Source organism: Ictalurus punctatus, chromosome 9 (genome assembly GCF_001660625.3).
Source record: "Ictalurus punctatus breed USDA103 chromosome 9, Coco_2.0, whole genome shotgun sequence".
Taxonomy (NCBI): domain Eukaryota; kingdom Metazoa; phylum Chordata; class Actinopteri; order Siluriformes; family Ictaluridae; genus Ictalurus; species Ictalurus punctatus.
In genome coordinates, this window is record NC_030424.2 from 9,302,332 (window position 1) to 9,315,000 (window position 12,669).

General features: G+C 37.6%; 1 protein-coding gene across 1 annotated transcript in view; it reads left to right on the forward strand.

The window, feature by feature from the left end:
- The window catches only part of LOC108270491 (ryanodine receptor 3), a 232,279-nt gene that overhangs the window by 208,795 nt on the left and 10,815 nt on the right, over positions 1 to 12,669 (forward strand). Inside the window, exons 83-91 of the mRNA XM_053682611.1 lie at positions 396 to 476; positions 1,338 to 1,426; positions 1,501 to 1,629; positions 5,066 to 5,170; positions 5,893 to 5,974; positions 6,402 to 7,714; positions 9,264 to 9,319; positions 9,637 to 9,811; positions 10,097 to 10,183. Coding sequence (XP_053538586.1) covers positions 396 to 476; positions 1,338 to 1,426; positions 1,501 to 1,629; positions 5,066 to 5,170; positions 5,893 to 5,974; positions 6,402 to 7,714; positions 9,264 to 9,319; positions 9,637 to 9,811; positions 10,097 to 10,183 — 2,117 coding nt within the window. The remainder of the gene's footprint in view (positions 1 to 395; positions 477 to 1,337; positions 1,427 to 1,500; positions 1,630 to 5,065; positions 5,171 to 5,892; positions 5,975 to 6,401; positions 7,715 to 9,263; positions 9,320 to 9,636; positions 9,812 to 10,096; positions 10,184 to 12,669) is intronic.

Sequence of the window (12,669 nt, forward strand, 5' to 3'; positions counted from 1 at the left end):
CTGTCTGTTTTTATCTGTCTCTTTCTCTACTTTTCCCTAATACCTCTCATCTTGTCTGGGATTTGATTTTACTTCAGTGCATTAACATTACTAAATAATCACTAAGTAGTAATAAGCATCAAACATTTCAGCATTGCCTCTTTGTCTCACAGGACATTAACAAAGATTTGTAGTGTAGTTTTCATCATATTAATGAATTTAGTGAACTATATATATGTATAGTGATGTGGCTCAAAACATTGCTTACTCTTACAGAATAAAGCTAGTGTAGGAGCCTGCAGGCTAGAGCTTTGTCAGAAAATGTGTGTAGTATCTTGTCTGACTGTGTTATATAAGCACCCCTTTCCTATCTCCAGCCCAAAGAAACTAGTTTTTCATTTTTCCTGTCCATAAAGGTTCCAAGGTTCTTCAGAATGACGAGTTCACTAAAGATCTGTTTAGGTTTCTGCAACTCCTCTGTGAGGGTCACAACAATGGTATGTCTTCATATTTAATGACTAACATTGACCTTTATTTATCAATCTTTTAGTAAGGTTGTGTATAAATGTTTCTGCATGCCAAACCAACTAAAATTTTGATGTCAGATTTACAAAAGTTTTGTTAATGCAGATTTTCCTCATATACACATGCATGTGTTGATGAATGCCAGTCATCTCTAAACTACCAGGCACAATCACAGCCCAGATGATTTGCATTTAGTGAAGGCAACAAATATTAATAAAAGACAAAGCTCACAGAAAGCAAAATGATGAATAAATGACAAAAGAGTGCTGAACTAAAACTTCTCATAATTCAGCTCAGCCACTGCAGTCCTTGAGTTGCCATACACACAGACTTCTTTTGTCAAAATTGAATAGCCAGTCTTATTTGTCTGAATTTATGGAGATTGCTTTTTTTTTTTTTTAAAGTCAAAATCTCATTAAATCCATGTGTATAATTAATACACAAGTTATTTAAACTTGACAGTGTAATCTATATATACACACAGCATAATATTACAGGCACAATTATACAATTTGCAGCAAATCAAGGTTCATATTAGTTAGTCTCTTTCTAGGTAAATTTACACAAATCAGGTGGTTTTGAATACCACATTTCGAATGATTTACAGCTAAATTTGTTTGTATCCAGTTTGATAAATGATGCCTAATGAGCATTGTGTAAAGAAAATTTCTAAATAATTTTCTCACTGGGCACACCAATATCAAGCTTGTCAAACCATATTTATCGAATATATTACCATTGCTTTGCTCCATACAGCATATCTGATTGAATGATAAACTGCAAAGCATTTTGGTAGCAGTCGTGCCTATGTGCAACTAACCAATTTCTTTCAGACTTCCAGAACTTTTTGAGGACTCAGACTGGAAATACAACTACAGTTAATATAATAATAAGCACAGTGGACTATCTTCTTAGACTCCAGGTAAAGTAGACCTTGTTGTATACAGATACACATCCACATATACTAATGACTTAGACTTCTCATTGTCCTTATAGGAGTCCATCAGCGATTTTTACTGGTATTACTCAGGGAAAGATATAATGGATGAGGCTGGTCAGCGTAATTTCTCTAAAGCATTAGCTGTGGCCAAGCAGATTTTTAACTCCCTCACTGAATATATACAGGTAACTTTTTTTTCTTTGCCATTTACACTTACAGAAATATGATACAGATATCATCCTGCGATTATTGCTGTTTCTACCTGCCTCTCCAAGAGATTATTGAATAGGTATCCAATAATCTCTTGTCCTGTAGTATTTTATTGCTATTATGCCACAGCAGTTTGTACAGTTACTAACTATAGTCGATCTGTTGCTATGCACAGTTTGTCACCCTTCATCTATTCGATCCATCAATAAATAGGAACCACTATAGGATCACCACTGACCAGATAGGGGAACACTTTCAGCATATTTTCAGCTGAGTATAGTCCCTAACTATACCTACAGTTAGACACCATGGAGTGTCTAAAATGTCTAGTAAGAATACACAATGATTAAAAATCCAAACAAAACACCTAAAAAAAAACACCTACTACCAAGTCAGTGTGATGAAAATTACATCTGATCTTTTTCCATTGTTGCAATAAAAATTATTCAACACCCATTGCAAATCAGGTTTACAGGCTTTCAGCTGTTTGCACTGAACAAATCAAACAAAATCAATTGAAATAGTTCAACACAAGGAATGCTTCAAGTGGTTTCTCCAAATTCAAGTGAACATGCAACTTCACTTCAATTTTTCAATTCATTTCAATTCAATTTGATTTGTATAGCGCTTTTTATAGTGGACATTGTCTCAAAGCAGGTTTACAGAAACATGTAAACGATACAGATTTTAAGTGTGTGAAATTATCCTATTGAGCAAGGCAGTGGCGATGATGGCAAGGAAAAACTCCCTAAGATTATATGAGGAAGAAACCTTGAGAGTAGCCAGACTCAGAAGGCAACCCATCCTCATCTGGGTAACAACAGATAGTGTGAAAGTAAAATAAAGTTCATTATGGTTTTTACATGAAATCTTTGTTGAACTAGTCCACTGTTCACTAAAGGAGACCTGAGTGCAAAATTGTATGTGGTAATTGCAAGACCACAGTAGCAACCATAGTCCCAGCAACCACAGCCAGAATGTCCATGTGGAATTGAGGTCCAAAGCCATTTCATGGTACTTCAAGCGGTATCATCCTAAGCAATCTCTAGGCTGTAGCCTCCAGTTGATGAGCGCTCCATCCAGAGGTAGAGCATCAGGATGGATCAGGCAGGCCTTGAGTGCATAACGAGTCAGGATCACTGGCATCTCAATAAAATCATGTGTGCTGGCTCGACAGAAGGAGAAAGGGAGAGGGAGATAAAGAGAGGGAGAGATCATTAGGTATGCTTACTATCCTGTGATGGATAAGACTGTGTACTTTGCATAAAAGAAAGTCTATTCATGGTAAGCTTGAGTAAACAAATATGTTTTCAGCCCTGACTTAAACACAGAAACTGTGTGTGAGTCCCAAACTCTAATTGGAAGGCTGTTTCATAACTGTGGGGCTTTGTACGTGAAAGCTCTTCCCCCTGCTGTAGCCTTCACTATTCGAGGTACCAACAAATAGCCTGCACTTTTTAATATAAGTAGTCATGGTGGATCGTAGAGACCAAAAGTTTGCTTAAGCACTGTGACCGTTTAGTGCTTTATAGGTTAATAGTAATATTTTATAATCAGTGCGAAATTTCACTGGGAGCCAATGCAGTGTGGATATGATAGGGGTGATGTGGTCATATTTTCTGGTTCTAGTTAGGACTCTTGCAGCTGCATTCTGGACTAACTGGAGCTTGTTTATGTACATACTTGAACATCCAGACAGGAAGGCATTACAATAAACTAACTTAGAGTTGACGAAAGCATGAACTAATATTTATACATCATGTAGTCACATTATATTTCTTGTCTTAGCAATATTTCTGAGATGAAAGAAGGCTATCCTAGTAATACTATCTACATGAGTGTCAAATGAAAGACTGGAGTCAATAATCACACCAAGGTCTTTTACTGCTGCACATGACAACACAGAAAGACCACCCAGAGTAACTATGTAATAAGAAAGCTTACTTCTAGCTACACGTGGTCCTAGTACAAGTACCTCTGTCTTGTCCGAAGTAAGTAAAAGGAAGTTAAAAAGCATCCAGTGTCTAATGTCCTTTACACATTCCTCAACTTTATTAAGCTGCTGTGTGTTGTCTGGCTTTGCTGAAACATACAGCTGTGTGTCATTAGCATAACTGTAGAAGCTAATTCCATGTTTACGAATAATTTGACCTAGATGTAGCATATCTAGGGAAAAAAGCAGTGGGTTTAAAGCAGAACCTTGTGGAACACCAAATTTAACCTCGGTATGCTTGGTGAAGTCGCCATTTATATCTACGAACTGATAACGATTGGTCAAATAATGATTTCTCCAGTTTCAAAATTATTCAATCCCCTGAATAGAATCCCTCACAACAGCACAAATATGCAAAACAGGTGTTGTCTCAAATACACCTGATGCAACTAATTGAGGGCTTCACTAGTTGCACCAGGTGTGCTTGAGCTGGAACAAATTAAATACCTGAACTGGCTAGTGGCAAAAAATATATGAAATACCTGGACGAGGCAGAAAAAGGAAGCTATCAATGGCTGCAACCAGATTTCTGAGAAGGCAGGTTGTGAAAAACCCTCTAGTGACTGCAAAAGACCTGCAGCAAGACCTGGTGGCAACAGGCATTGAGGTTTCAGTGAGCACAGTAAGGTGCATGTCCATAGTCAAGCATGGTGGAGGCTCAGTGATGCTCTGGGGTTGCTTTGAATTGTCTGGCACTGGAATCCTGCAGCCTGTGGAAGGCAAGGTCCGGAAATCCTAGGAGAAAACATCATGCCGTCTGTGAGGAAGCTGAAGCTTGGGCGTCATTGGACCTTCCAAGGGGACAATGACCCCAAGTATACCTCAAATTCCACCAAGGCTTGGTTGCAGAAGAAGTCCTGGAAGATTCTACAGGACCATCACAGTCTCCTGACTTGAACCCCATAGAAAATCTCTGGTGGGATTTGAAGAAGGCAGGTGCAGCAAGCAAACCCAAAAATATTACTGAACTGGAGGCCACTGCTCATGAGGAATGGACTAAGATTCCTCAGGAATGTTGCCAGAAGCTGGTGTCTGGCTATATATCTCGTTTACAGCAGGTCATAACAACAAAAGGGTGCTCTGCTAAGTACTTAAGATGCTTGCCATGAAGGGGTTTAATAATTTTGGGACTGGAGAAGTCATTATAAGTTGCATTTTCAGTTGAATTTGGGCAAACCGCTTGAAGCATTCATTTTGAACTATTTCAATTGCTTTTGTTTGATTTGTTCATTGCAAACAGCTGAAAGTCTGTAAATCTTGACAATAAACCTGATTTGCAATGGGGGTTGAATAATTTTGATTGCAACTGTATACAGGGCGAGCCAGTGAGCTTCATACATGAACCATAAAAAATGCTCTCATATTCATATTATTTTAATACTAATAACTTTCAACTTCCTGCTACTCTTTCTTCTCAGGGTCCATGTATAGGAAACCAACAAAGCTTAGCCCACAGCAGGTTATGGGATGCAGTTGTTGGCTTTTTGCATGTTTTTGCTAACATGCAGATGAAGCTCTCACAGGCAAGTCAATTTAAACCTAGGAATGCCAACTGTTGAATGAAAGTCAGTGTTTGTGGCTTTTATAATAATATCCAGAACTGTGTTAGGAAAATCACACATAATCAGATCTAGGTTTTTTAGGATGACCTTCATGTTAGTTTTATAAATTAGATTTAGGTTAGATTTCTTTCATGACTCTGATAGTAACCACCAGCAGATGTCTCTCCTGACCCAGCAATACAAACAAAATTCATTGTCCCACTATTACACTATTTGTCATATAAGTAAAACATGCTGATAACAAATAGCCATTTACATGTTTCTAGTTCAGTAGGTTGCAAGCGGTTATGATTTCAGATTCTGAGATTTACCAAGATGTCTTTTATGGTTTTTATGAATTTTATGGAACAAGTAGAAAGTTAGGACAAACAGGCCAGGTGGTTTTACACAATCAGAGCACTTTCTCAGATGTATAGCCCACTGTGAGCACACTAAAGTAGCAGTCCAGAATTAATTCATGCTTCAGCGCCATCTGCTCATGATGCAAAACAATGATATTAGCTGCTCTGTTGATGGATAACACTATAGCCTTGAGGACAGCTTTGGGAGGCTGGAAAAAATATTAATCTCCACAACACCTTTGAAAGTCTGTCTGCCTTGTTACTCCAGGAGACGAGGAGACATTGACCAGAGAAAAAAAAATGTCCCTAAGTATTTTCTGTCTGTTTTCCTTCTTTCTTTAGGACTCCAGCCAGATTAAGTTGCTGAAAGAACTGATGGATCTACAGAAGGACATGATAGTCATGATGCTGTCCCTTCTAGAAGGTTTTTATATTAAATCCAATAATAGTAAACAATCTCTACTTTTTGTAGTTTTATACATTCAAGTGAGATTTGTAGATCAGTTTCTTATGAATTTCTTGTCTGTCCTGGTAAAGAGTAAAGCAGCAACAACCCAAGTAGTAATAAAGAGATAATAAAGAGAGAAATGACCATTATATTAGATAATGGTCATTTTCTAATATAATTGTATATCGTTAGCACACAAGCAATGTATGTAGCAAGGTAAATGCTGAGCATTGTAGTATGTGTTTTACACTATGTGAGTGTTATTCATTCACACCAGCATGTTTCAAAAGAACCATGTCCCCTAAAAAGGAAAAAAAAAAACAAAACAATTGTGGTCAGGCATCCTGTTGCACTATGTGATAGGGAAAATAAATACTAATATTAGATTTCTGTGTATTTCCAGGTAATGTTGTAAATGGCACCATCGGTAAACAGATGGTGGACACCTTGGTGGAGTCCTCCAACAATGTGGAAATGATCCTCAAATTTTTTGATATGTTCCTCAAGCTAAAGGACCTCACCACATCTGACAATTTCAAAGAGCATGACTCTGATGCCAAAGGAGTCATCTCCAAGAGAGAGTTCCAGAAATCAATGGAAAATCAGAAGCAGTACTCTCAGTCTGAAATCGAGTTCTTGCTTTCTTGTGTTGAGGCAGATGAAAATGACATGTTCAACTATGTGGAATTTGTAAAACGCTTCCATGAACCTGCCAAGGACATTGGTTTCAATGTCGCAGTACTGCTTACAAATCTGTCAGAACACATGCCCCATGACTCCCGTCTGGCTACCTTCCTGAGCCTGGCCGAGAGTGTCCTTAATTACTTTGAGCCATTCCTGGGACGTATTGAGATCATGGGTGGTGCCAAGAGAATCGAAAGGGTCTATTTTGAAATCAGCGAGTCCAGTAGAACCCAGTGGGAGAAACCACAAGTTAAGGAATCTAAGAGACAGTTTATCTTTGATGTAGTCAATGAGGGTGGAGAATCTGAGAAGATGGAGTTGTTTGTAAATTTCTGTGAGGACACCATTTTTGAGATGCAGCTGGCCTCACTAATATCAGAGCCTGATGCTGTGGAAAGGGGAGAAGAAGATGAGATTGAATTACAGAAGGTATCCAAGGACCTGGAGATGGAAGAGGAGGAGAATACACTGGAATCTTCCTCAGCTTTCACCATGGCATGTGTATCAATGAAGAAGAACCTCTGTAGCCTTGGCAGACTGCTCACCCTAAAGAGCCTGAGGAAACGATACAAGAAGCTCAGGAAGATGAGCCTGAGGGAGATGATTTCTGGGTTCTTCTTCTTTTTCTGGATTATCTTCACTGGCCTCCTCCACTTCCTCTACAACCTGGTGTGGTGCTTCTTCCATATCCTGTGGTCAAGTCTGTTTGGTGGTGGCTTGGTCGAAGGTGCCAAGAATATGAAGGTGACAGACATCCTTGGCAACATGCCGGACCCCACACAGTTTGGCATCCATGGTGATGTGCTGGAGTCTGAAAAACTAGAGGTTAGTGAGGCTTCTTTGGTTGCTGAGATAAACCAGATGGCACAAGGAGACAAAACAGAAATAGACCTCATGTCGGAGCTGCTAAGTATACAGCCCAAGAAGGAGGGAGGAAAGCATGGAACCGAGCCTGGTCTGGGTGATGTGTCTGAAGTGGTTGGAGTTGATTCCCCATCTTTAGTTTCTGCTGTGCAGCAGAAAAAGGCTCAGGTGAAAAAGGCTCAGAGCTCTTACTACACAACTATATAACATGAAAACAAGTGTAACATAACTATATTATATTATATAATAATATACCAATATTTTTACAATATTATATATATATATATATATATATATATATATATATATATATATATATATATATATATATATATATATATATATATATGTATTAATGTGTGTGTATATATGTATATGCATACATACATAAACTCAGCAAAAAAAGAAACATCCACTCACATTCAACTGCCTTTATTTCCAGCAAAATTCTTAACATTTGTAAACATTTGTTTTTACATAAAAACATTCAACAACTGAGACATAAACTGAACAAGCGTCAAAAACATTTGATGAACAGAACTGGAATAATGAGTCCATCAACAAAGGGTAAATATCAAAAGTAACATTCAGTATCTGGTGTGGCCACCAGCGGCTTTAAGTACTACAGCGCATCTCACCCTCATGGACTGCACCAGGTTTGTCAGTTCTTGCTGAAAGATGTTACCCCATTCTTCCACTAAGGCATTTGCAAGTATTCGATCACGTCTGGGGGGACACATTTCTACATGTAATTTTCCACTGCAAGGACGATCAGCTGTTCTTCCTGTCTCCCTGTAGCACTGTCTTAGCCGTCTTACATTACAGACATTGCAGTTTATTGCTCTGGTCACATCTGCAGTCCTCATGCCTCCCTGCAGCAGGCCTATGGCATGTTCACGCAGGTGAGCAGGAACCCTAGGCATCTTTCTTCTGATGTTTTTCAGTTAGTAGAAAGGTCTCTTTAGTGTTGTAAGTTATTGTAACTATGACCTTAATTGCCTATGGCCTGTAAACTGTTAGTATCTTAAGGACTGTTCCACAGGTGCATGTGCAATAATTGTTTATGATTCATTGAATGAGCATGAAAAACATTGTTTAAACCCTTTCCAATTAAGATCTGTAAAGCGTATTTGGATTTTACAAAATTATCTTTAAAATACAGTCTCCTGAAAAAGGGACATTTCTTTTTTTTGCTGAGTTTATATAGTAGGCTTGTCACAATACATATATACATATCTCACAATACTATACTAGTTGAATTATCACGATACCAAGTAGTATCACAATAAAACACATTATTGTTAATTCATAAATCAAATCTAAATTTACAGAAGTACATGATATAATTGAAAACAGACAAACCAAATTTTCCTCTGAATACCTTATTAATGAGAATGAATAACTGGCTATTGGAAAACCTCAAGAACAATCATACAGTTGGCAAAGAACTAATTCAATGTGCTACATATTTCAACGGTTGTTCCCTAGAGCAATGAAATCACTGAAATTGTCCTCAGAGTACTAAGAAGTACGGTACTTCAGTATTGACAATACTATCGTTTAAAAAATACAGTGGCATCTGCAGTATTTTGAAGCTTTATTATCCCGATACTACCATACTACCAGTATACTGTGCAACCCTAACATATAGAAACATGGATCCATGGAAGAACCATGGAAGGAAACATATAAATTACTGTATTCTCTCTCTCTGCAGGAAGCTGCAAGTAAGTCAGTCGAGAATGAATCAAATGCAGAATCAGAGAAAGCAGAGTGAGTGGACAAAATTACTTCTGAAAGTAGGTTAAATTTTTGTCAGGTGAATGCAGGTGACCTGTGTTTTCTGTTTGTTTTTGTTTTTTGGGAGTGAGGGTTTATTTTTTACCAACATTTATGGCTTTCTAATAAGCTAGTAGTACCATCTGCGGTATCACTGTGTTTATCGACCACTAATGCTCTTACTTACTGACTTATTCTTTTACATTTGTATAGTCTTCTTGGGACAGTGTGAAGCTATCCTGTTTTGCAAAAATAAAAATGAGGTTGTGTCTGTGTTAACTTTTTTAAGTCTATGTGTTTCATTTTAATAGTACAGAGGATGGGGAGAAGAATGACCAAGACAAGGCTAAAGAGTTACTCATAGAACCTCCATCACAGGAAGAGAAGAAGCTACCCAAGAGGAGGTGTGGGCAGAAGAAAGAACAACCAGAAGCCATTATGGCCAGCTTTTTTGCTGGCCTGGACATCTATCAAACCAAGATTCTAGTAAGCCACTTTAGTATTATTTCATTAGCAGTTTATAACAAAAATCTTTTCCAGATCAAAATGGTCTCACCCTCGCAAAGTTGTAATAATTCATTTGATTCAATTTATAGAAAAAAGACAGATAGGTTCAGTAGCAACCAGTAGGCATAAAGTATGTTGTACACTTAATAATAATAACTTTGTGAGTTGTTTTTGTGACTTGTTAAAATGGTTGTGTTTAATTAACTATATTAAACTTGTACAATTCTTTGAAAAACTGCAATTTAACACAAATATTGTTTACAGAATTACCTGGCTCGAAACTTCTACAACCTGCGATTCCTGGCTCTGTTTGTGGCATTTGCCATCAACTTCATCCTGCTTTTCTATAAGGTATAATGCATTTAAACTCTTTTTTGCTCATTTTCTTTTCTTGTTATTAATATATGCTGAAGACAGTTAATATAAAAATTATTCATCCCCCATTGTACATGCTTACAAAGGTTTCTTGTCAAGAGTTACAGACTTTCCTTTGTTTGCAAGGAACAAATAAAAAAAAGCAATTGAAATAGATCAACACAACGAATCCTTCAAGTGTTTTCCCCAAATTCAACTGAAAATGCAACTTATAATGACTTCTCCAGTCTCAAAATTATTTAACCCTGTGACGAGGCGTGATGAAAAAATGGTCCCGCACAAGAAAATTGATGGCAAGGCCACAATAGCACTTTTGTGCAATGGTGTTTTATTGACAGTGCACCTATTTACAGTCTATTTACAATCCGCCAAATGTGCAGAAAAGTATGTACATCCACGTGAAGCCCCCCCCCCCCCCCCCCCAAAAAAAAAAAATAGACAAAATAGGGAAAATGGAGGAAAGTACACAAAAATGTATAGACTACAGCACTTGGCTGTTAACTCCTTCCACAGAAAGATAAATGCACACAAAATACTCACACTGCAACCACAAACCTCAAACTACAACCCACCCTAAACAAATGAACAGGCCTGGCTTTTAACCCGGAAGCTCCACCCACAAGGACTCCTCTATGTTCTTCCAGAAGTAAGTATTAAAACAATAACTTTTCATAAACAAGAATATATATAATAACATAATCTTCAGTATCATAAGAGATATACCCAATCATCAATATTCATTATATAACATTATATATATATATATATATATATATATATATATATATATATATATATATATATATATATATATATATATTCACTTTTACATAGGAATTATCTTGGGTTTACAAACAAACAACAGATAAGACAGTCCAGTTACCGGAGCGATCGCATAGACACATTGCGGGGATTCCCTTCATGGCAATCACCTTTGGTACTAAGTAGAGCACCTTTTTGCTGTTATGACCTGCTGCAAACGAGACGCAGAGCTTCTGGCAGCATTCCTGAGGAATCTTAACCCATTCCTCATGAGCAACGGCTTTCAGTTCAGTAATATTCTTGGGTTTATGTGCTGCAACTGCCTTCTTCAAATCCCACCAGCGATTTTCTATGGGGTTCAAGTCAGGTGACTGTGAGGGCCCTGTAGAATCTTCCAGGAATTCTTCTGCGACCAAGCCTTGGTGGAATTTGAGGTATGCTTGGGATCATTTTCCTGTTGGAAAGTCCAATGACGCCCAAGCTTCAGCTTCCTCACAGACAGCATGATGTTTTCTCCTAGGATTTCCTGATACTTCAGTGAATCCATCTTGCCTTCCACATGCTGCAGGTTTCTAGTGCCAGAGGATGCAAAGCAGCCACAGAGCATCACTGAGTCACCACCATGCTTGACTGTGGACAGAGTGTTCTTTCTTCATTCTTCTTCCTCCAGACATATTGCTGATCCATCATGCCAAAAAGTCACAAATCTCGCCACAGAACAGAATCCCAAAACTTCTTTGGCTTATTCATATGATTTTGACCCAACTTTTCTTGTGCTTTTGTGACAGTAGTGGTGTATGTCTTGGAGTTCTGGCATGGAAACCTTCTGCATTTAGTACGTGCCATACTGTGCTCAGTGAAACCTCAGTGCCTGTTGCCACCAAGTCTTGTTGCAGATCTTTTGTACTTTTGCAGTTTTCACAACCTACCTTCTCAGAAATCTGGTTGCAGCCATTGGTAGCTTACTTTTTCTGCCCCGTCCATGTAGTGTACACTCAGCAAACCCCTAGCCAGTTCAGGTATTTCATGTGTTCCAGCTCAAGCACATCTGGAGCAACCAATGAAGACTTTGATTAGTTGCATCAGGTGTGCTTGAGACAACACCGGTTGTGCGTATTTGTACTGTTGTGAGGGATTCAATTCAAAGGTTGAATAATTTTGAGACTGGAGAAGTCATTATAAGTTGCATTTTCAGTTGAATTTGGGGAAATTTGAAGCATTCACTGTGTTGAACTATTTCAATTGCTTTTGTTTGATCTGTTCATTGCAAACAGCTGAAAGTCTGACAATAAACCTGATTTGCAATGGGGGATGAATAATTTTGATTGCAAATATATTTTCATGTCATTCACTATTCATTTAAATAATGTGTTCATTAAAAAAAAAAATTCAACAATAACAATTTACAATACAGTAACATTCCTATGGTCATTTCTAAATATTTAAGTAGCTTTGTGAAGGATAGCTACAGCTGTGATATTATCAGTTTTATTATCTTCTTACACAATATTCATGATACTGTTCGATAAATAGTTTCACATTACACAGCCATATATAAAGGCAAAAATAAAAAGGCAAAAATAGTCAAAAAATGACATATCTATACTTTAATATTCTAGTATTTACTCAAAATATACTTCCTTTTTTGTGATCACATTGTTATATTTATTATGTTGATGTAATGTTTGTGTATATGTACA